Genomic DNA, 23,868 nt, shown 5'->3' with positions numbered 1-23,868 from the left:
TAAGACAGTGAAAACGTGTTTATTGACTCCTGGTCCCAATAATCATGATACACTCACAGAATATAACGCCACAAATCCACAATCCAATACAAGCTCGTAACCCAGTTATCACCGAACGCGTAAACAACATTTAAGTTCGGTATGCCGTTCTCATGAGTCATATATTTATGTTTCCTAAAATTGGTGTTGCCCTCTATCTCAGTCATGTGTGTCAACAAGTCAGCCACGTCGTCTTCAGTTACCAAACTGGAAGAACACACTAGAAAAATTGGGTCTAAAATCTAAATGATGTGCCTCTGGAAACCTCAGAGCTTCTTTTTTATGGCCAGTAAAATAAGTGCTGTGGCCAAGAAGCTTACATTCCAGCAAATGATTATGATTTTCTAGCTCAAAGTCGGTGACCATAAATGTCGACAAGCAATTATTTCAGTATTTTAGGCGTTACCACTAAAATACATCGCCCGTACATTAGCCTAAAGCGTGTACCGAGCGCAAACCAAAGTTTTTGTCGGTTAAACAACTATGTCGGTTTCTTTTTCTGGTGTCTTTGAGGTTTAGTTGTGACGTTATAGTCACGTTATAAATCACGTTCAACATATTGGGCAGATTTTGTCAGTGGTAAAAAAAAATTTTCCTAAACGTCGCATATAAATATAAATATAAACAACAAAGTATAAATAGGCAAAAAAAATTTTTTTTTGTTGAAAGGTAGTTTATCTCCACAAGCAATACATATAAATTAAAAAATAGCCTACATGAAAATTCGTAACCAAATGCAACATTTGATTAAGTTTCAGCGCAAACATACTGACTGTTTTATAGTTTGAAGTCTCCTAAATTTATGCATTCTTTACTTAATTCCCGAATAAAGTTTTCCATCAAGATATAGGGCGGCTAGAGACCAATTACTTAGGACATTGGAAAATTAAGTTTTCAAAATAAACTGGGCAAGCTCTCTAGGTGAGTAAGAGTTAATGCAGATAAATGTTGTTGATGAAGAACAAACAATTTGTACCGTAGGTCGATCTGATCTTTAATGTGGCGTAATTAAGTTTATCACTTTTAGTTAGCTCCTGCGAAATTGCTTATTTCTACATAATTGTAACCAAGGAAATAGGCTAACTGCTGCAATATATCGCTATGGCAAATAAACCTATTGTGCCTCTTTAAGCCAATAGAATTACCGCCTGCACCCATATTTCTCAGAAATGTTTGGAACCCGCCATGATGGAAAACCTCTTTCTCTCTACGTGACCGACGAATTGTGCACAGAATGACGCAATCTTGCACAAGTGACGTCACATATGGCCGACGTTAAGGTTTGTTGCTTTGACTGACCTCCATTAATTACAATAATACACACGTTATTGAGTTTAATTCGTCACAGCGCACTCGGTCGCGTGTATCACATGCTATATACCCAAAACTGGTAGTACTCTAATGTGAAATATTCGACTAAACTACAATTGGTTCGTCGACTTTCACGTTCGTTTGTCGACTTTCACATGGCGTTTTCTGACAAAAGCTTCTTATCTATGCTCAACTCTTAAATATGCTCAGCGTGTCGCAACCCAAAAAGTAAAATTATTGCGATCTACACAGTAGGCATTCTTATTGTAATTTGTAACGCGTCAGAAATCCGTCGAAAAATCCCACTACATTCTGCATGCGATCTGTCACATCAATGGAATTACGTAACTTGCATTATAGTCTAATATAAGCACTTGATTGTATGATCAATTGATCATCTTCAACGTCAAACGTAACGCTTTGAGCTTGTGCTGACAATTGCTACGTCTTCGAGGTGATTAACATTTATGTATGCTGTGGTCTATTTCAAACTGAAATCTTGTATACATTTTCATATGCAGCGAAAATCACTAAAACTTTAACGATCAACTACAAATACTATCAGTAACTTAGTCGTTATTGAACTTATGGGAATGCGCCCAATTGTGTGCAATTTTATGTTATCAGAGCATGTGATGTTTACAGGACATTGTCCAATCATGAGCAATCCATTGCGTTAATATTCTGATTCGAAAAGATTTGTTACTATTTTACAATACCTCAGTGGCCTTTACTTCAAAATTATCTGCGGCCGGAAATGCGGTATATTTTAAAAACCAGACTGCGCTAAAAACAACCTACTTCAAAATAACAGTAACATCTTTGCACGATTACTTAAAAGCAGCAAAGCAAAAAAGTACAACAATAGTGGATAGGAAATCCAGAGCACGTTTACAAGCTGGCAAATTGTGCAAATGACGCAGTAACGTAGCGGCCAAACGTTGTTTGCAAATGTTGGTGGTTCTTTCTAACCTGCGGCTGTGACCGTTACATGACCAGCCACAACTGACGAGCGTAATAAAGTCACCGAAAACTCATCTTCCTGTTTCTGATACAAAAATACGCAACTGACCGCTGTGATTAATGCCCGGATGTGACGAAATGTGACGTCAATTATTCTTGGAGCTTATGCATCTCTAAGGAAACGCTGATAAGCAATTGTAAAGCCTACCAAGAACGTGATGAACGAAGGCTATGTTTATGCAGCGATGAATATTTTATTGCGGGTCTTTTGATTGTATCATCAGCTGCAGTGTTTGCGAAAAGAAATTTCCACTGATAAAACATGTCTTGTTCGCCTGCAAAACTTTTTGGTTGTATACTATATATAGTCCGTAACCCTTTTCGGCAAAGTAAACGTTATCTGGGAATATCATGCACGTCGATATGGTATAGCTGATGACATTTAGTACTGGATTCTTGAGTAACGTTTTTGTGCGGGTGGTGATAAATGTTTACATTGCGAGCGACATAGATCAAAATTGCAAAACAACAGCTCTACAATACAACACGACCTTCGTGTTTGCAATACTATTATTAAGGTTAATTTGTCGTATCACTTTTATGTTTTTCTTGCTCGAGCTGTTATCTATAGACATCTAGCTAATATAGGTAAACATATTTTGTAATAGAACTTAAATTAAACAGAAGAGTGCGTCGCTTTTGCAACTTTAGGAGCATTGCGTTGTGCGAAAACGTTTTTAGAAGAGACGAAGCATGTGATGTTAATGGAATCATAGAGCTATATATGAATACCTAAGTGTAGTCGCGTGAGGGAGAGGGGTTTAATTTTCAGTAACTTCACAATGGCAAAAACAATTAAATCTAGTCAGGATCAATGGTTGTCTCATTTCTTTATTATTATCTTACTATTTCTTACAATAGTGTTGGAAGCATTCCCAGGTTGTTCTTTGCAAGATTTGTATTTACAATTTGTTGATCTTATAACTCCTAAATATTTGCGGCGTGCTTAGTAACAGACATACAGCTAGCAGCTTAATAATAAAATAATAACATATAAAAGCATAAATGTATACATAAGTGTTGGAAACAGCGGATTATTCGAAAAAAGAAAAAACGCTGCATTTAACACGCTTCAGCGCTGTTCTTTTAAATGAAACGTCCGTTTGTAAGTCACAGACCACATAAGCACATTATCGGTACGCATGATTCGCGTTGTCTAACTCACCTTACACGTTAAAACATATAGTGACGGATATAACATTTTACTGTAAAGTAACAATGACCGTGAAATTACTCTTGGGAAACTGATATGCTATAAACCGAAATCAGTTTGTGTAGTCGGATTCTATATGAGAAGTTGTGTAGTTTTTTAAAGAATCCTATATACGTCCGTTCAGTCATTTAAATTTTTGTCATTGGAGCGGTGGGGATGAAAAAATAATCCTATACATAGGTCCTAATAACATGAGCTAATGTACGGGAAAAACTGATAAAAGGCTAGAAGGCATAAAACGTGCATGAAAATAGCTTGGGTAAATAGAGTTGATACCATGCGGCCATTAAGTCTTACAAAAGTACCTATTACGGTTTAATACCATTTATCAAATGACGTTGCATATTAAGTTATTGGTATAGACCACGCGACCAGACAAGTACATAAAGTAATTTTGCACAAGATAAAGCGAATCAATTTAAAACAAGTTCTTTGAAAAAGTAGGAAATAAAGTTTACTAAAATTAATTGTAAACTTCCGAAATCTGTGAATGTATCTATAAAAGACCATTTTTTCATTAACACAAAACGATGCACCTAAATTTAGAACAAACTTCCCACATTCTCATATCGCTCTGTTTATAATCCGCTCTTGCTTGTGAGACGCATGTAATGGTACTGTTTACCGCACTAAAACATATAGGGTATATTTAGCATCTGCAACACAACTTATACTCTGTATTCTGTATAAAAAGCGTCAGGTAAAATTTGGGTACAAAAAAATCTGCCCTAAATGTATAAAGCCGCAAAAAATATGACAAATAACTAGGCTTACAACCAAAAAATTTTTATTAAGCTATTCGTTTCAAAAGCGCGACAGATAATCTTCTATCTATATGAATTGACACATTCGGTCGGTCCTGTCGGTCGCACAGTGGTTATAAGGGACTCGCAATAATGGAGGCCGTGTCCGGTATCCAGTGGCGCTACCGCTGTAATACTCTTGGCCTTGTGCAAAGCATTAGCGACGCTTGCTTCTGTTCAGTGGACCTGGTGAACAGTTCTAAATTCGTGCTGTATGTAAAATGCTATATGCTATACATAAAAATACCAAAAAACCAAAACAAAAATGTGTAACAACCGGAGCTTGCACAAAGGTCGCCTTGTTGATCAGGGCTCGAGCAATGAGGAACCATAGTCGGAAAGGCATGCAAAAACACTTTCCCAGTCCGAGGATAAAAGTTATGATTGCATACCATACCCCATACCATAACGTGCATCCTCATATTACAGGAAAAGCAAAAGCTTCGCAAGCAATGCTATAAGCAGATTAATAGGCCGATGATAAACAAATACGCCACAAGTCAGCAAAATGAGTAAGAGCAATGAAATCCAGGTTAATCCTAATTTAGCAACCACCACGACCACTGAACGGACGATGAGTAACAAACAAGACAAAGGTTGATAACAACAAAAGCGCTCAGGTTGACCAATTTGCTATAGGAAAAATTACAGTCAACAACTCTTGATATATAGGCAAGCCTGTACTTGTAATTTTACTGTGGTGGTGACATATCCAAATGCAAATCTAACAAAACAATAGGCCTAATAATAACTATCTGTGAAAGCATTTACGCTTAAGTATAAAGGTGAAAAATATGTAAGTCGGCTGAGCAATTTATTAAATTAAAAAAAATGCTGGTGTTTTTCTGATGGTCATCTGATACTGCAAACGGTGCAGTCAAGAAAGGGTTAATATCGGAATCATCGTTCATCATCGGAATTTCCAGTTTTACATTTAAATTAATTTCTGAGATAATCAATTTGCCTCGGTGTACTGACGATTGACATAATTAATGTTCGCGTTGCAACAACATTGCAAGACAGACTTTGTAGCATACATATTCATGACGCGTCACTATCATGAAGTTCTGGTGCATTAATCATCAATCAATTATACTCATTTGGGTTGGAGACAGAAGTGACCTCTAACAGCGATCTTTGTTTACAAAGCCACATCCTCGGCCATTGGTGAAAAAAGAGAAGAGTAATAACTAATAACTAGGGCAACCAGTTTTTTGACCTAAAAATTTTAAATTTTGACCTAAAAATTTTAAATTTTGACCTTAAAATTTGCAAATTTTGACCTCATTTTGACCTAAAAAGTTTAAATATTGACCTTATTTTGACCTAAAACGTTTAAATTTTGACCTCATTTTGAAAAACGCTATACTGATAGTCTCTACACTGTCTACAACAACTTTCTAATCTAAAGCTGCATTTAAAAATGACAAAATGCTTTTCTAGTGTTGACTTTTTTTTCGTTTCTGCGTATTAAGATTGACAACTTGCAGTTTCAAATGCAATGCCGTCACATCGTGACGTCACCAAACGCGCTGAAAAGCCTTCCCTCTCTTTGTGGCTTTGGTTCTAAGTAAAATTTGCGGGACTGGAATTGTTTGCGGTACAAGAAAAGAGAAAAACGGAAGAATAATATTACAAAATGGTTACAAAATTACAAGTTTAATAGATTTTGACCTAAAAAAAAGACCTAACGAAACAATTTGATCGTATTTTGACCTAACGTAACATTTTGACTTTATCTGACCTAATAACTTCTATACCACACGTCGTACAAAGCTGAAACTTGTTTTGTGCTTGTTTCATAGCATTCTGGGCAGGTAAAAAAAAATTGACCATATTGACTTTTGGTTGCCCTACTAATAACTAACAGACTGTATAAGCAAAGGCAGACGTGATTTGCTGAAAGTATAATTACTTTTTTAACGATTAGTCGTTTCTATTATATAGCCGGCTTTAATGGTTAGCTTGCATGTGATTGGCTTTAAAAAAAATTCCGTTTTCCCTCGCTCGTCGGCCACTCCACTTTTTGTCCCAGCAAATATAACCAACTCCGACAACTAAAACCAAAACACCCAAAGATCTAGCCCGAGTGGCCTAAAAACACCTCTTCTTTTACAGAATTTTTTTATTAGATGGTTGCTAACATCATGTTATGAATTTCTCGTCACGATTGCAATTTTGGCAATAACAGCATATGTTTTATTTACCTTAAACTTAAAACAACGAGAGAGAGAAAATCTATTTTCGGAATTCAAACAATAAATAAATAACACAACTTAACAAAATTTAATAGTTGCTTGGCTTGGGGTGGCGAAAGACCTTGCGGTCATCGAAGTCTGCCGCCTCAGCAGATTTTATGACAAATCTATTGAAAAGTAAGGCTGTTCCCTGTGCAAAGAAGTTTTCATTAAAGTTTTCAACACAAGAGTTTTCATTGAAGATGTCCTTACAGGCTTTAAATCTCGATTACACAAGTCACAAACTTGTCTAAATAATTTTTGAAGCCTTGTTATCAAACTCGTTGCACTAAGATTTTTTCGCCTGGTATTTACAATTTGTTCAACGACGTCAAAATTTATTTATGTCACATATGCCAAAAATAAACCTATATGACAAAGTGTACACAATGCGTCTAAGTTTGGATAAAGCCAACTCTATAAGTGAGTAACAACTATATATACAAAATCAAGCAGCGCTGCAAATTTATGAATAGGTTTTGATGATAAATTTAATGGGAGAATTTTACTAGCAGTAATCAGTTTACTGCTCATATATGTTTTCATCAGATGCTACGATAGGTATGATTGCGCTTCGCAACCAAAGTACTTTAAACTGAGAATGTTTTATTTATTATTTTAAGGATATAGACATACTTGATTTATTTCAGCAGGAAGCTGTGGCACCCTGCGCCCAAGTGAAATCCTCAAAAAGATTTTTGGCACATAGCATATATGATTTAAAATTACCACTTGTATAATAAATCAGATATCAATGGAATTGCTTAACATTACATCATGTCTGTATGCATTGCATTTGTCATTAAAAAGGTACGGAGAATTGTGCATAATGTTTCTCAGAGCACCTCAAAAACACTTACTACAAGCGAGTATTAACATGACATTTTACTCATGAGCAGACGAAAAGATCCTTTAGGGCAAATTACGTCAGACCAAATAAAAATATATCACGTCATTGTCTACGATCTTTATAACCCATGCATCATTGTCACCGCATTTAACGGACAAAAGCCCTACTTATGCGTTTGGTCTGCTCAGTCGTATAGAGACTTACAACACATTAAGTCACCAGAGCCAAAAACAACAAACCGACCATAGAATGACTCAGAACAACGCAAAACAAAACAGTATCTACCCTGCACCTATCTTTCAAAGTTGTCTTAACTGCCTTTTTCAAAGATATAAAGATTATGACTACCTGGCTATAAGTTGAAGATTATGCTGTAACAACAATTATTTTCTAATCATAACTTGACCAAATGGTTTGCAAATAGGCCTACAGCATATTGAATTGGTAACCTACTTTTTCTTGATTTTGCTTAAACAATGCAATCCCTAGTTTGTAAAATCTTGCACAATTTGAGCTGTAATGGCTTACCATTACAGCTTACTTGTGTAAACTAAGTGATACCTGCTTAGGGCAAAAAGCGTTTTCGGCCCAATTTTGAACGTACCTTCGTGTTTGCATGTAATGGTTAGGATCTGCTTGGAGTCATTAATTTAGAGGAAAGTTTGACTGAATTTCTGGTGCGATTGATTAATTAATTATTAATATTGATGGCAGTTGTTTCTATAAAACCACCCAAAACTTAACAACGATTTGTTTACTGCTCACTTAGCATATACGTTTGAAACTACAAGATAACGAACTAATGCAAACCAACCACACAACCAAAGGTTAGATATCATATTTACTCGTTAGACTATTCATTTGTCATCAAAAAACTGCTTAACGAGATAGAAGCTGCAAAAATGAAAATGTGTAGTATTTCTTTCGGATTTAAGAAATGTTTTGTTTCTATTTCAAGAATGGCCTACGTAATTTAACAACTAACTTTTGAAAAATTTTCGTTAGATGACGCTGCCAATGAGCTTTTTGTTTGCGTTATAGCCTACATATTTATATTTTAATTGTTTTGTTTCGATTCTACCAGAGAATTTATAAAATATTATAAACGGTTGAAAATTTGCGGATAAACAAATTTGCTGTAACATATTTCCTATAACAGATAAAATGTTATTTTTGTTCTATATGGGATCTTACACGATTTCCATTTTTTTGTTCGCACCATAATAAATTTTGATAAATATGTATTTAACCTGTTACAAATACAAACGTTAGATCCAAACTAAGTCAAAAGTTGTAAAAATAAAAATATCAGTCACAACACCATCGAGGTATAAGTTATCGCTAGCTCCCCAAGTGGGGACAATGCAGTATTCGATCTGACGATCTTAGATTCTTAGAGAAACTATTGAACTTTTGATGAACCGTTTCTGTATGACAAACCGCTATGTCTGCCAATTTATAGTTATCACTAGGGCAACCAAAAGTCAATATGGTCAATTTTTTTAAACCTGCCCAGAATGTTATCAAACAAGTACAAAACAAATTTCAGCTTTGTACGACGTGTGGTATAGAAGTTATTAGGTCAAATAAAGTCAAAATGTTACGTTAGGTCAAAGTACGGTCAAATTGTTTCTTTAGGTCTTTTTTTTAGGTCAAAATCTATTAAACTTGTAATTTTGTAACCATTTTGTAATATTATTCTTCCGTTTTTCTCTTTTCTTGTACCGCAAACAATTCCAGTGCCGCAAATTTTACTTAGAACCAAAGCCACAAAGAGAGGGAAGGCTTTTCAGCGCGTTTGGTGACGTCACGATGTGACGGCATTGCATTTGAAACTGCAAGTTGTCAATCTTAATACGCAGAAACGAAAAAAGTCAACACTAGAAAAGCATTTTGTCATTTTTAAATGCAGCTTTAGATTAGAAAGTTGCTGTAGACAGTGTAGAGACTATCAGTATAGCGTTTTTCAAAATAAGGTCAAAATTTAAACGTTTTAGGTCAAAATAAGGTCAAAATTTAAACTTTTTAGGTCAAAATAAGGTCAAAATTTAAACTTTTTTGGTCAAAATGAGGTCAAAATTTGCAAATTTTAAGGTCAAAATTTAAACTTTTTAGGTCAAAAAACTGGTTGCCCTAGTTATCACATAGGCTATTATATTAACCCGTGCATTTTTATTGTTAGTGAGCTATAATAACAAAAATCAAATGCAATTTCAAACTAAAACCTGAAGAATTTAAATTTGCGATCTTTTTCTGATTAAAATCGCTCAAAATACAAAGTAAGCTAGTATTTAGTTAGCATGTCAAAAGAAGGCCTTAATGCAGGGGTGTCAAACTCAATCGCACCAGGGGCCAAAACTCAAAACTTATTTAACGCCGCGGGCCGGTCAAGGTTAAAACTTGATTGAACATTTCGTGACAAGAAACATGAGTTGGAACAGGCAGCGAAACAACACCAAATTTTTGATGTTTTTGACGATTTTTGACTGGGCTATTTTTGATTATTCTTCTCTTACATCGGTATGTTTCTTTTTTCTCTTTGCAAAAGCATTAAAGAATTAACAAACTATAAAGAAAAAAGCAGCCCAGATTACAAGCGTTAGAATAAATCGATTTATTCTGTCGTATTGTGGGGCAACTGCTGTGCTGCTGTATTTTACGATTTGTTATAATCTTGTTTCTTGCTTGAAAAAAATAAGTTTTACTATACAATGATCTCTCGGGCCAGAAATAATTCTATGTATAAAATAGTATTGCGGGCAAAGTATTAATGTAAAGCGGGCCGGATGTGGCCCGCGGGCCGGGAGTTTGACACGTATGCCTTAATGTAATGGACAGCGAAAGTCGTTTTTGTGCTATCTAATGGCTGAAGGAAAATTATCACCCTGTCCTAACTTGGGCAATGTCCCGTCATGGGTGACTTTTCCCACCCGATTCGTCTGCTTTCCGCCCATTGAAATGGGTGAAAATGCGGTAATATTTTCCCATTCCAATGGCAGGAAGTATGCCTTTCTTACCCTAGAGTAAGATATATGCATTTGGAATGGGGAGATGTTTACTTCGGCAGAAATATGGTTTGTGGGAAACCCCATTGCTGAAAGCAGGTCCATTTTAATGGGCAGAAAAATAGACGAATGGGGTTCACAAACCATACTTGTACCGAAGTAAAATTCTCCCCATTCCAAAGGCATATATCTTACTCTAGGGTAAGAAAGGCATACTTTCAACCATTGGAATGGGAAAACATTCCCGTACTCTGGACCATTTTAATGGGCGGAAAGTAGACGAATGGGGTGCTTTTCCAAACACTCACCAGAGCTCTATTTCTACAACCTCCATCCAGCGACGCGCGGTGAGATCAACAATGGAAAAGCAAAGAGGAATAAAAGTATAAATTTAATAACGTTTAACGAAAAACCCTAACTTGGACACGCGCAAAAAGTAAGTGCTAGACCATTTTTCAAAATTTATGAGAGTAAGAAACAAAAATTTTAAAACAAGTCCAGAAGATTACTTTCCCAAACAACTGCCTCTTTTGAAAAAGGCGCAAAGGTTATTGTGTTTTACGTTATTTTAAAACTGGTAAAGACAACTTTTTTCTTAAAAAGCATGTCCCCGGGGCCCCCCTAGACTAGATCTTATGTTGATAATGCAATATAGCATATAATGCTAAATAGCTAATAACATAGTGCTAGATTTTAGTCTCCTTGCCATGGGTAAACAGTACCTATCGGCCACCGTAGTAATTAACTATTTCATTAAAAGTTTTAAAAAAATTTCCAAGTTACAAAGTGTTAAGAATTTTTAGTTTTTGGAAAAATGGTCACAGGATGTATGGAAAAATAATTCAACGGAATATATTTGTTTGAGTAAGTGTGAAAACATCAAGTATCGTGTGGTTTTTCCCCAGCTTCTTTCTTTCTACCCTGCAACATGGAGCGTGGTACGGATTCCTCAAAGTTGGCTAAGGTGAAAAGGATGGTATTATTTACATATAATCTTGATGTTTAATTTTTATTTAACTGAGTCTTCAGTGGATAAGAATAGAAAATTTATCGCCTCAAACGTAATAATGAATCTCTACTGCTAGTCTGCTACCCCCGACTGGAAAGTATGACGATTTTCGAGCAGAAATCTGGTGTAAAACAAGAAGTTTTTAGCGTGCATTAAAAAAAATTAAGATTTTTAAGTTATGTCCTCAAGCTAGAAGTTCTGCCTTTGGTTTACTCATGTTGAAAGCTACATATTTTCCAGTCGGACCCAGTATCATGGAATCAGTGTTGTTAAATGTTACTATAGTCCAAGCATGTTTTACACTGTAGGCTACTAATCTAAAATTTTTGCTTTATTGATATTTACAGAATTTGTATTTATTATATAAAGCCCAAAATATACAAAACATCTTGGTTTATGTAGGTCACAAAAGTTGTTGGAAGAACTGGTTCACAAGGACAATGTACTCAGGTAGACTAAATACGCTATGGTTGTCATTTTTTAACCAAAAACAAATTGTATGTTCACAGCTAGAACTTTGTCACATTATTTTACACTAATTAAAGCCTAACTTAAATCTATCTGCTGACATGCATTTTTTGAAAACAAATCGTACGTCCAAAAATGTAAAATTTAGTATGCACTGAAATATCAACTCTGTTTATTGATTGTAAATTAGCGTTCAAAGAACCAGCTTTTTATTTCATAAATCGGCTTGAAAATAAAAAGGTTTGGCATATATGTTGATGAATATCAGTCTTGCAAATGCCACACTTTCAACTATGGTTAACCAGACTGCAGAGTCTTGCAGGAGAACACAACCGCTTAAAATGCATATATGGTTTTATTGCTTACAAATAAAAAGACCCAAATCAAAGCCTATCTAACGTTAAGTAAAAATGTTGGTTAATCGCATACTGCTTAAAGGAATGGATTGGCTTATCACATCAGTTTTTGTCTCAGTTAATTGCATATTATCATGAGCAAAATGTTTCAACGAAAAACATTTGTGAGTCATGTGTTTTGCGTAACTTCATAACTTAGTTCACTTTCAAATTTGTAGCGGGTCATAATTTGGCACCAGTTAAATCTTTATGCTGCACAGTGGGGTCAACCAAGTCAATAGATTTATGCATGTACACGCTACAAGGAAGGAGGACTATCATTACAGTTACCAGTATTCATTGCATAGGGTCTTTAACGAAACAACAATACAATGCTTAGTATCAACACAAGCAGCAGAGACACTATGCGGTGAAAAAATTTACGGAATTTTCACCAAGGCATTTTTTATACCAAAGTGATCATTTTCAACTTCGGAAACTTACCAAGTGAGACATTTTTAAACATCATAGGTAACTTAATTATTTGTGTATAGGACTTTAATCAAATGGTGTAGTTGCAATGAATTCCATCAGTATTCAAAATGTACCAAAACTAAATTAATTTCCACTGTTAAGTATAGGCGTTCGCAAAAATCTTGCCACCCAAAACAAGATAGTTGCCGTAACCTGAAAAGGGTCTATTGTGCACCAGCAAAAAAGCTGTCTTTTAAAAGAGACACCATTTTTCTCCGTTTTCTCTTATATAAGGTTGCAGCTTGCCATAAATAAACTTACCATAAACGCCGGTCATTCTTGGCCCATCAACTGTCTCCTTTCACACCAGAATTTTTGCTTCTGCAAACTCAATATCTCAGAGAAAACTGTCACACTCTGCAGTTCAGTTTTCTGATCGAACTTCAGTTAAAATCCAAATTAGTCTGGAATCTTCAGTAAAATTTTTTGATAATACCCAATTTTTAACGAGTTGTTTGGTTGACTTGACCTTAATATATTCACTTATGTGATGACTCTGTGTCATATGGCCAAGAAATGATTTGATTCTGTTTATGAGATATTGCTAACTTAGTTGTACATTACCGATTTTAGGCTTCGTAGAATTGTGGTGTGTTTTTGTATACAGCTAAATAACATGATTTTATCATCATTTCAGTCACTTTCATTGGACTGTTGCATTCTGTTTAAGGATAAATCTAAATAAGAATCATGGTATATCATTATTTAATGCTTGTTTTGTTGTTGTGATTTAGGTACGTGTTGAATTCCTGGACGACTCTTCTCGCTCCATCATTCGTAATGTTAAAGGCCCAGTGCGCGAAGGTGACATTTTGACTCTTCTAGAGTCAGAAAGAGAAGCCAGGAGGCTTCGATAGATATAAAACCATGTAAGGGCTTTTATATTGTTAGCCAATTCAGATTAACAGTTTTCTGCACTATAGCAAACTTAATATTTAAATAGTGAAATCCTTTTAGGGCTTATATTATAAATTGGTAGGAGTTGTGCAGGAGCAAAAAGTATATTGAGCTTCTTTTGTTTATAGAAATGCAACCAGTTCCCTTGTACCTTGTCATCGCACTTTCAAATGTAGAAGATTCGCAACTAACCGCGATGCCTCAATCTACAAATCCACCGGGATTTTCTGGTGCTTCAGAATACACCCACATGAGCTTGAAGACACTTGTAAAATGCTTTTCGTTGCTATAAATAGTGGCATATATGTTTCCTGTATTTGATTGTAGTAGATGTGAAGAACATTGATGAAACTGGGGAACTGGTGAATAAAACTGCATTTATTTATATATTCAGTGTAGTTTTAGTGTTTCAAAACTGAACTACCGGAAACAGAAAGTTTCAGACAATTCGTGGCAATTTTTTTTATTAAGTCTTACAAAAATAGATAATATATATACTGAGTATTCTATGAAAATGATTCTATGATCGGATTTTTGATTTCATCTCGGAATATTTTGCTGGCAAAGAGAGCCGTTGTCGACGTAGATCAATCAACTCTTTTGCTTCTTGCAGTGAGGCATACTGATAGTCTGCAACAAGTGACTCAGCAGCAGTTTTGCGTAATCTTTCTGAACGCTCAATGAAATTCCTGTACAAAAAACAATACCGGTAGGGTATATCTTTGAATAAGAGCATTTTAAAGTCAACATTTATTTAAAGAAGGATATGTTACTTGGTGAGGACCAATTGCTGCTTCAGCATTTCATGTAGTGCCAGCACACCTGGCGAATAAGATGTTAAGACTACAAGTGCTTCATTGGAAATTATCGGGGAAGGTGAAAAAAATGTTTTGTCTGATCTTGCAAAATCTATACACAATAGACAGTAGTCAAAATTGTAGTTATAAAATGACACTTGAACGCAACTTCCTATTAATGGAAGCCAACCTGTAACACCATTAGCACCCAATACCCTCACAGGATCTGTTTGTACAGATGCCTCAAGATGTGCAACCGATTTCTTCTGTACAGTTGAAGGTATTGTTGCACAACTTGAAGAAACAGATTCAAAAGACTCTGAATAGGAGGTCCCTTTTTCAATAGATTCTGCAACAGTTGAGTTACTTTGCAAAGATACAGTTGCAGTTTTAACTGAAGATTCTGTTTTCATACTTTCTGAAAAACAAAATTGTAACACTAACTACTGTAACTATTTACCTGACTGAATGGACTAGTAGTGTAAAGTTTCAAACCAGTTAAAATCACTATTTTACCACCAAAAATAACCTTATCAACATCAGGATTTAGCAAAATTGAAATAATTTCAACCTGAGATTACCATTAAGCAGACCTCTGATATCAAACAAGGCACAACAAACTATTTACTTTCACTTAGATCTTCCATAATGCTATCAGTGTCTTTTAATGTATCCTCAGAATCAGAGTGGAAATCAGAAGAATAATCATTGCTTCCTGAGGTCATAGGTTTGTCTGCAACTACATGCTACAGTAAACCGACTAGTAATAGAAATGGACAACTCAAACACAATATGAATTTGTTATATTTTCTTAAAATCTTCATCTTACAATATTTTTATGTAGCAAGTGAAAGGCGAGAGGAAGCTGAGACTTTTAAAAATCTGACAGATGATAATTAATATCAAAGCATAATTTACCAATCAACATAACTTCCCTTTTGTTATTATCCTGTAGGATAAATTTTGTCTAGTTTAATTTCATGTTGTTATTTACTGTACTAGAAGTTTTCATGTCTGAAATGTTATATTCAATCCAAACAATTTCTAATTAACCTGAGACGAGTGAGCACTATTACTTGTTGGTGCGGCCCATAAAAATAATCCGAGAGTTTTGCAACCCAGCAGATAAAAATTGGGAAAATTAATCGCAATGTGTAAATTTAAAAATTTTCTTTCAGTCCAAGGTAGAACTTTTTGAGGTACAACCTTGGTGGAACAAAGACCTACAGTTTAATATTAATTATATTGGAAGGGGTATTGGATGTACTGAGAGCAAATTAACTGCATTTTACCCTTGTCAGTTCCAGTTCCTTTAAACACCTCTGGCGATCTTGTTTTATCACGCTGAAAAATATTTCCTGGGAAGTTCTCATGGTCATTTTTCTGTTGAATGGGTGAAAGAGCTGGTGCTTGCTCCAGTTCTTCCAGTGAATGTAAATTAAACAAATTGCTGTTGGAGTCTGTTGACGATGAAGAATGTGATCTACAAAACAAATAATATTGCAGTATAATATTGGTTGTTACGTTCCCAAATGCTCACAGAATTACAAACAATTTACAGCGTTGATAAACAACTAACTTTTCTTGGAAGGAAAGTTGTTCATCTTCTGCAGTAGAAAGAAGTTCATCGACAGAATGTAGTTGAAGAATGCCCACTCCATAATCTTCCTATTAACGATCATTTTAATGAAATAACTTATATAATAAAATTCATAAAAATTTTTTTTTCAAAAGGCATGATATGTTAGATCGATTTAGGGGTATATCAGGGGCGCTGAGTCCGAAAATGCCATTACTTTTGCTGAATTGGCTCTAGTTTTTGAGATATTGCTTTTTCCTTAATATGCCATGAAAAGTTAAAAATGTATGCTAGTGAGTAACATAGGTTAACAAAAACTGAAGCCATGTGAAGCAGCTATTTAGTTTTGCGCAAATGTTGAGTTGTCTTGCACAAATTTCTCGCTTGGGAGGTAAATAAGACCTTAGATTAGTTTATATCATCTCCCATCAAGCACTAACATACGCCTTAACATCAACACATAGCATAACATTCTTGATTCGGAAACAAAAATAACGTTTTACCGGGGCAGAGAAGAAATGTTAATGCAATTTTTCTCTCAAGAAGATAATTTTGTGTACTGTAAAAACATCGAAGGACTTCTTTCATCTATAGGTCTATTTGAGTATAAACCAAAAAAATGGAGGTTATTCATTGACAGCTCCAAACAAATGCTTGAAATGCGTGCTATTTCACAACGAAAATAAGTTTGCCTGTGTTCCAATTCGTTTTAAAGGAACACTACCAAAGTGTAAAGATGATCTTGAAGAAACTTTCTTATACTGAGCATAACTGGGAGATATGAGTTGATTTCAAAATGTTCAACTTTCTCTTAGGACAACAAGGCGGCTACACCAAGTATCCCTGCTTTATTTGTTAATGGGATAGTCGGGCCACTGATCAACGCTGGATTAAAAAGGAATGGCCCATACGTGAACAGCTTGTGCATGAAGATAAAAACGTTGTAAATGAACCTTTGGTCAGCCGTGATCGCATCATTTTACCCACATTGCACATCAAATTGGGTTTGATGAAACAATTTGTCAAGGCGTTTATAGATAAAGATGGTGCTTGTTTTGATCACCTGTGCAAAGTATTTCCTGGTCTTAGTATTGAAAAGCTGAAAGCAGGAATTTTTGATGGACCACAAATACGAAAATTAATTTAAGATTAAGTTTTTCCATCACATATGACTGAAGTTGAGAAGGCAGCCTGGCACTCTTTCATTGCAGTTGTAAAAGGATTTCTTGGAAACACAAAAGCAAGCAACTATGTGGATCTCACATAAGTAAAGCTTACAAACTTTCAAGCTCTTGGATCAAGGATGAGCATAAAAGTTCACTATTTATTGAGTCACTTGGATCGCTTCCCAGAAAACCTCGGAAATATGAGTGAGGAACAAGTTGAAAGGTTTCACCAAGATATCAATTTAACGGAAGAGAGATATCAAGGTAGATGTGATACTCACATGATGGCAGATTACTGCTGGTGCCTAATGCGAAGCTGTCCACAACAAAACTACAGGCGAAAGTCGAACAAAATATACTTTCCTGCAGATGACTTTAAGCTAATTAGAGTAATTAACTAGAGTGCATCTAAGAACTTCATTAATGCACATCCTGAGATAGGTATATTTCTTCGTATAGTGTTTTGCTTTGAATACTCCGTGGCAAATGAAAAAATTGATTGCTTGTTTATTTCGTCTGTTTTTACAAATTTGGTTTGTTATTACCAAATTACTGCTATTTATTGTTCACTTCAAGCAAGTTTTAATGTGGTATTAGAAGCTTAGTCTCACACATTGCAATATGTTAGGAGAATCTGTTGAAAATACAAATAAAAGGGGCATTTTTTGTGTTGAATATATGGAAAAGAATAGACTTATGCAGCACTTCTTCATTTAGCTAATCTCACTGTGTCTTTAGCTTTTGCTCATTCTTGTGGTTTTAGTGCTGACAGACTTACAACAACATTTAATAAAGGCTGTTCCTTAAGATAAAATGCAACCTAGCTTCAAAATTAAAAGGTACCAAAAATATCAAAATTCGCTAATATCTTAAAAACTAGAGCCAATTTGCAAAAACTAATGGCATTTTCGAGCTCAGAGCCCCTGATAAACTCTAAAATCGTTCTTACCTTCTATGCCAAAATTTTTTTGTTGGCCAGTGTAATCTATCGAAACTGCAAGAATGATCTACAAAGATTTTATGATGCTTGGTTTGACCTTTTCTGCAGTTGTATCTGAAGCTGAAATCAAATCATCAAGCGACATCACATTTTGCAGTTTTGGAGTTGAAAACATGTCATTTAGACTGATATCGTCATCACTCGGATGGTAAGGCATAAAATTATCCAGAGACACATCAGAAGCACTGGGTTCACTCTGCACCAGGTGATTAGCAAAAGACTACAAAACAATTTGTATTCATGGATGATATCCAAGAAATTACAAAATCAACAGTTCAGGCAACTTACAACAGACTTCTTTTTAGAAATATTTTTGTCTTCGTCATTTATTTTTCGTGGATTTTTCTTTTCGTCCTATCATAGATGTACCAACATTAGAAATAATATATATATAAAATAGCATAGAAAAAGTTACCACAATGCTTCAAGAGCATAATCGTGATTTTAACACAATTTACTATGGATGGCAGTATTTATGAAAACATTTACTTCATTAGTAAAAGATGAATGAATGTCATTTCTTTTTAGGCGGTGTTCGGGATGTTCAACTCTTTCTTTTCTACAAACAGTATTTCTGTTGCATCAGTTTACTAATTCTTTGATAATATCATTAATATGATAATTTAAGTAATGATACTTGTCCATGAAAATTAATCTAACCACAGCAAACTCTACAAAAACAAACAGGTCTGTAAATTATTATGATAATACTACTATGATTGACATATAATCTGGGTACGTGGAAAGTTTTGTTGGATCACCATAAAAGTAATAATTGATTGAAAAAGGTTAGGGCACACTGTTTTAAACAAACATCAATTTCCTATCAAATGCTCGTTGATGTTTGCAAAACTTTATTTATGGATGACACCACGATAAATATTTTTACTGATTAGGAGCTTTCGCCCTTTTTACACAAATTACACATAAAATTGTAACCTACTTTGATGCTTGAGCTTCAGATTCTGAGCTTGCGTCCAAATCAGAAAAAGAAGATGAAGCTTTCTGTGACAACAAGTGTTTTAATTAACAAAGGTAGAGGGAGTAATATCCAAATACTACATGACCAACCAAGAGATGAAAAAAGTTAATGAAATTTATTGATCGAAAAATACTCACCAACGTGGTTTCAATTTGCCTTGATTTGATGCGTTTTTCCAATGCTGCAAACCGACTAAGGGCTGAACTCCCTTTATATCTGATTCCGTCCTCACCAACCAATCCGTGAGAAGTTTTAGGTCGAAAATATTCACTTTTATGCTTGCTGTAGAAATCACATACCAAAATATTACATATAAGAAAATATATTAAAGAGCTATTGGAAGCAATGTTGCAATACTTAGAATATAAGAAATTCTCGCGAAATTGAATCATTCAATTGTCTTATACATCACAAATACATCAAAAAGCAAATCACTTAGACTCAAAATGGATTGTGAGTGTGACAACATAATTTTGGCATAACTCGCAAAAAAATTAAAACTTGCGAAATATATTTCCATTCAGTATTCACCATAACAAAAATATCAATTTTGGTATCTACAGTATATAATGTACATTTTCCAAAAATAAATATAAGGAAAAACTTGAACAAATAACAAAATTAACACCACAGAGCAAAGAGGTTGTGAGTCCATCCTTTCTACTTCTTATGTTACGGTAGACAGAGTTTTACACTGGCTGCATTTAGAAAAGTGAAACTGATATAAAACCATTAAAAGTTGTAAGACCTTAAAGGACTTTGAGAATGTTTGAAGGTTTTTGTAGGTTTCTTTTTTTCTTCACTGCTCGGAATATTTTTTAGAAAATTAGATGCAGAAAAAGAATTCTCTTCACTGGATGATTCTTCCAAAAATGAGTACTCCCTCGTTGGTATCAAAGCTGAGTGATGAAGCAAATATAAAATAAGCAAACACAAATCAGTTGCAATGTATACAAAGCAAGAGCACATACAGTGCGTTGCCAATGTTAGCACTGTTGTCTCACATTTATCTCCAAAAATCAAAAATATGTGACTAAGTCTAGCACAAAACTATGAGCTTTTAAAAACCCATGAAATCCTGAATGTAATTATAAAAGAGTTTGACTTTAACACCACGGTTTTAAATATTTTGTTACACCTATAATGGTCAGTATGGTTGTGGTTGTGTTTTTGTCTGGTAATTAACCTAACCGAAGGTGTGTAAAAGAGTTCACAGTTGCATGTATAACTGAGGTGAAATTGTGACTGAAAACTATAAAAATGTGCCGTAGCCATTTTCACACAAATTTTTAATCGTGTCGCCATCTAATGCAACAATGTTTGAGTAATTGCTTTACTACATAGTAGAACAAGGAAATTAGAAACACTTTTACAATAAATGGTTAAATTATATCAAAGATTTTGCATATATGTAAATATATAGTCTTATCGGCATACAAAGTTCAAATTGTCACAACACTACAAAACAATGTTCATATTTCTCATACTAACCTGCTTTGATTCCTCTTCCAGACTGTACAAATGATTGCTGAGCTTTTGATTTCGAGTACGACATAGGACTGTATGGGTTTTGCAAAATTTATCAGGCTAATTGCGTGAAAATAATCACATAATTTTGAAAACCTAAAGCAAAAAATTTAAATCATACTTTCAGAAAACCAGTCTGTTTACGTTCGTACATAATGCACTGGTATGTAAGACGTTGCACATCTTATGTCTGTGACCGAGACTTTAATACATGCAAGTTGCAAACTTTATATCAAATCGTTTCAGGCACGAGACTGATCAAAATGCATGCTAAAATTTTATTTTACATATACGCCAATTTAAAATAAAAGACTAACAAAGGTGGTTGTTTAAACACAACAGATTAGGCTATTAAGTTTGGCTTGTGTGGTAAATATGCTCTCTGTGCAAAAAATTTGGCAACTTACTTGATTCATCAAGAAAATCAGCAAATAGCTTAAAGAACGCTTCAATAATTTTAATGTTCAGAGTAAGAGTAATTGTGATCATTACTAATTTTTTTATAATTTGCATACTTCAAATTATCATCCAGACACCAGATTGAAAAGTTTGCTAAGTGCGTGGGGGATTAAAATTAATTGCGCATGTACGTAATACCTATTGTTTCATGTTGTTGCACGAGAGATTTCTCACCCAAACAACAGCAAACTTTCCAATCTGGTCAGACTGCAGAGTATGGCAAGAGCAAACCCAAGATTTTTTTTCTAAAATGGCATTGCACACTAGGGCAAACCAATTTCTAAAAAACAAAAAAAAACAAGACACTAACTTTTTCTCTAATTTATACTGCAAATTTAGTGTTTAAAAGTAATATCTCTAAAAAAATGAGAAACACTGATTTTTCCCCCGATTTCTATTGTATAGGGTCGCACCTTGCCTGCAAAAACGCCGGACAGTCTTGGACCACGAGTCACAGTGCACACCAGCTGCTTCCTTGCACTTCGGAATTTTGCTTTTTGCACAACCGAAATCTTGGCCAAAACTGCCATACTCTGCAGTCTGGTAATCTGGTATATAGACACACTTTGGAAATGCCTCTCCACAACAAGCTATGTCTGAGCTTCGGCACATGTTTTCTAATAATAAAATAGAGGCTGTGACTATTTCACTGGCAAAAATCAAACATTTTAACTTTGAAGTTTTTTTTAGTGTCTTTTTAAATGTCATAACATATGGTACCAACAAAAACCTAAACGTGAACAGATCTTCTTTTTGGGCTAAGCCAAATCTAACTTTAATTAAACCATAAATAACCAAAGTCAATTTTTTCTATCTGTTTGCATATTATATGGGGCCTATCACAAAAGAACACTGGCATTTTCTTGCGTTATAGGCTATATAGGCTACATTGATAAAGAATAGCCTTATTAATGGCCTAACCTAAACCCTAAACGTGTTTGAAAAAGTATTTGATTAATTCGTCCAAAACGGCAAACGAACAGTTTAAAAAATTGAATTTAGGCTAAAATTGACCACTGAAATGCCAAAGCTAAAAATATAAAAGCTACAGATTAAGCTTCTGTGCGAGTAAATTTTTGTTTTATTACACTGTAGAGGCTAGCACCATCTTTTTCGCTCCACAGTCAATGGCGACAAATAAACGATACCAGTTTGAAGATTTAAGTTAATGAACTACTCAACTACTGCTACCAGTGGCCATAACGCTACACTGAGCTGATCTTGTACAAATTATTTAAAAATAGTTCGTACGGTATACAACGGTAATTCCCCTAATATAGGACTCACACGGAAACTCACAATCTTAATGTGACGTCACAAATTTGGTGTCAACAGGTTTACTTAGCCCTATTCAAAGAGATTTAAACACATGAGTAGAAACTTCTCTTTTGCGCATGACGTCATGTTTGTTTCTTTTATTCTCTTGGAGCATATTCTACTTTCTCCACGGTCACGGTTCACTACATAACAATAAACATGCAGACGACGACAATGATTTTCAGATCTGTTTGCTGCTGGAACAGATTAGTCTTATTATTAGGGTGCAGTTGTTGGGATCCAATAGGTGTTAACTTTAATTGAAATTAATTAATGAAATCAGGTGAGAGTTTTAGGTTCAGCAATTAACTTATTTTCAGTTCCTTGAACTGATAATGCTGCTGTTTTGTATCAAGGCATGGCTTAGCCTACTTGAGTTGCGCGGGAAGATTTTTTCGTTCACCACATTTAAGGTGAAAAATAAAATGAATGGATGAAAAATTTAGATAGACCGAGTCATATTGTATTGTTTCATCTGCGCATAAAATTTCGCTCCACGTGCAGAATAAAAACTTTACAGATTAAGACTCAATAGTACAGGTCTTATGTTGCAGGCTTTAAGTTATTGAAATAAGCTAAATAGTCTAAAATAATGGCAAATTTGTGCTGTTTACCAATGTGCAACAACAGGTCACCTGCCGTGACTCTGTTTAAGATACCTTCGAGAAAATTTGTAAAAAAGGAGAAGGAAAGCTGGGCAGAAAGGTTGGAGTGTATCGTGCTGGCTTGCAGAAGCGACGAGCACATAAAAAATCTATTTGCTCGAGATGCTGTGAAAATGTGTGAAGTGCATTTTGAAAGATCTGACATTGTTTTAAGTAAAATTTGTTCTACATAGACTTACATGCAGTGTAACTAGTGTATTGAGGAAAGATATTTAATGTAATGGCATATCTAGCGTTTGATGCAGTGTTTGTTTTCCATGAGATGGTTTGATGCAGAACTTCATTAAATTTACTAGCGAGTGAGCACAGCATAACACTGCATCTGCGACAAGCTATTAGTGCAAACCTTCACTGTGGTTTCAGATTAATATATGTACCATTACAAGTATCAAAATTGAAAATGTTCATGTATGCACAAATAAGAGTTTTTTTGCAGAGGGTTCCCGTAAAGAATTACGTGAAGGAGCAGTACCCACTTTGTCTTTGCCTAAGCTGACTTTGGCGCAGGTACATTCAAGAAAGCCGCCGAAGAAGCGTATCTTTGAAACAAAATTACATTTCAAATCTGTTGCGTCCTTGAAATCTGCTCGCTTGCCGAAAGGTTGGCAGAGGTCATTTGAAAACAAAAATCTTGTTTTTTCTTTTTATGATG

General features: G+C 34.9%; 2 protein-coding genes and 1 long non-coding RNA gene across 5 annotated transcripts; 2 read left to right on the top strand and 1 right to left on the bottom strand.

Annotated features, from left to right (window-relative positions):
• Window positions 1-9,051: 9,051 nt before the first annotated feature.
• LOC143460687 (uncharacterized) lies at window positions 9,052-9,617 on the top strand. The gene is made up of 3 exons (XR_013117935.1): window positions 9,052-9,452; window positions 9,485-9,516; window positions 9,549-9,617. It is a non-coding gene; the product is annotated as an uncharacterized LOC143460687 (long non-coding RNA).
• Window positions 9,618-11,335: 1,718 nt separating this feature from the next.
• LOC143459515 (small ribosomal subunit protein eS28-like) lies at window positions 11,336-14,111 on the top strand. Its single transcript, XM_076956713.1, has 4 exons — window positions 11,336-11,445; window positions 11,893-11,940; window positions 13,562-13,696; window positions 13,853-14,111. The coding sequence occupies exons 1-3, from the start codon at window positions 11,410-11,412 to the stop codon at window positions 13,682-13,684; spliced, it is 207 nt and encodes a 68-aa protein (XP_076812828.1). The 5' UTR covers window positions 11,336-11,409; the 3' UTR covers window positions 13,685-13,696; window positions 13,853-14,111.
• Window positions 14,112-14,171: 60 nt separating this feature from the next.
• On the bottom strand, window positions 14,172-21,830 carry LOC143459514 (uncharacterized). Of its 3 annotated transcripts, XM_076956712.1 has the most exons (14): window positions 21,648-21,822; window positions 20,740-20,871; window positions 19,997-20,147; window positions 19,386-19,530; window positions 19,210-19,271; window positions 18,756-18,825; window positions 18,555-18,620; window positions 18,304-18,486; window positions 16,101-16,189; window positions 15,814-16,004; window positions 15,150-15,260; window positions 14,712-14,939; window positions 14,498-14,633; window positions 14,172-14,413 (listed from the first exon to the last, which is right to left on the bottom strand). In XM_076956712.1, the coding sequence occupies exons 2-14, from the start codon at window positions 20,801-20,803 to the stop codon at window positions 14,245-14,247; spliced, it is 1,665 nt and encodes a 554-aa protein (XP_076812827.1). In that variant the 5' UTR covers window positions 20,804-20,871; window positions 21,648-21,822; the 3' UTR covers window positions 14,172-14,244. The 3 variants fall into 3 exon arrangements, with proteins under 3 accessions (XP_076812827.1, XP_076812825.1, XP_076812824.1); XM_076956710.1 differs by having other exon boundaries at window positions 14,498-14,939; window positions 15,150-15,254; window positions 21,648-21,830; XM_076956709.1 differs by having other exon boundaries at window positions 14,498-14,939; window positions 21,648-21,829.
• Window positions 21,831-23,868: the final 2,038 nt, after the last annotated feature.

The sequence above is a fragment of the Clavelina lepadiformis genome, chromosome 5 (genome assembly GCF_947623445.1).
Source record: "Clavelina lepadiformis chromosome 5, kaClaLepa1.1, whole genome shotgun sequence".
Taxonomy (NCBI): Eukaryota; Metazoa; Chordata; class Ascidiacea; order Aplousobranchia; family Clavelinidae; genus Clavelina; species Clavelina lepadiformis.
This window is presented reverse-complemented; position numbering and strand designations above follow the sequence as displayed.

What these genes read in the sequence shown, in the direction of transcription:
- LOC143459514 (XM_076956709.1), bottom strand. Translation starts at nt 20,803, where the DNA reads ATGTCGTACTCGAAATCAAAAGCTCAGCAATCATTTGTACAGTCTGGA. An exon ending in CATTCTCAAAGTCCTTTAAG is followed by an intron (nt 19,531 to 19,996) that starts GTCTTACAACTT and finishes TGATTTCTACAG; the next exon opens with CAAGCATAAAAGTGAATATT. An exon ending in TATGGAAGATCTAAGTGAAA is followed by an intron (nt 14,940 to 15,149) that starts GTAAATAGTTTG and finishes TTTGTTTTTCAG; the next exon opens with AAAGTATGAAAACAGAATCT.
- LOC143459515 (XM_076956713.1), top strand. Translation starts at nt 11,410, where the DNA reads ATGGAGCGTGGTACGGATTCCTCAAAGTTGGCTAAG. An exon ending in ATTCCTCAAAGTTGGCTAAG is followed by an intron (nt 11,446 to 11,892) that starts GTGAAAAGGATG and finishes TGGTTTATGTAG; the next exon opens with GTCACAAAAGTTGTTGGAAG. An exon ending in CACAAGGACAATGTACTCAG is followed by an intron (nt 11,941 to 13,561) that starts GTAGACTAAATA and finishes GTTGTGATTTAG; the next exon opens with GTACGTGTTGAATTCCTGGA.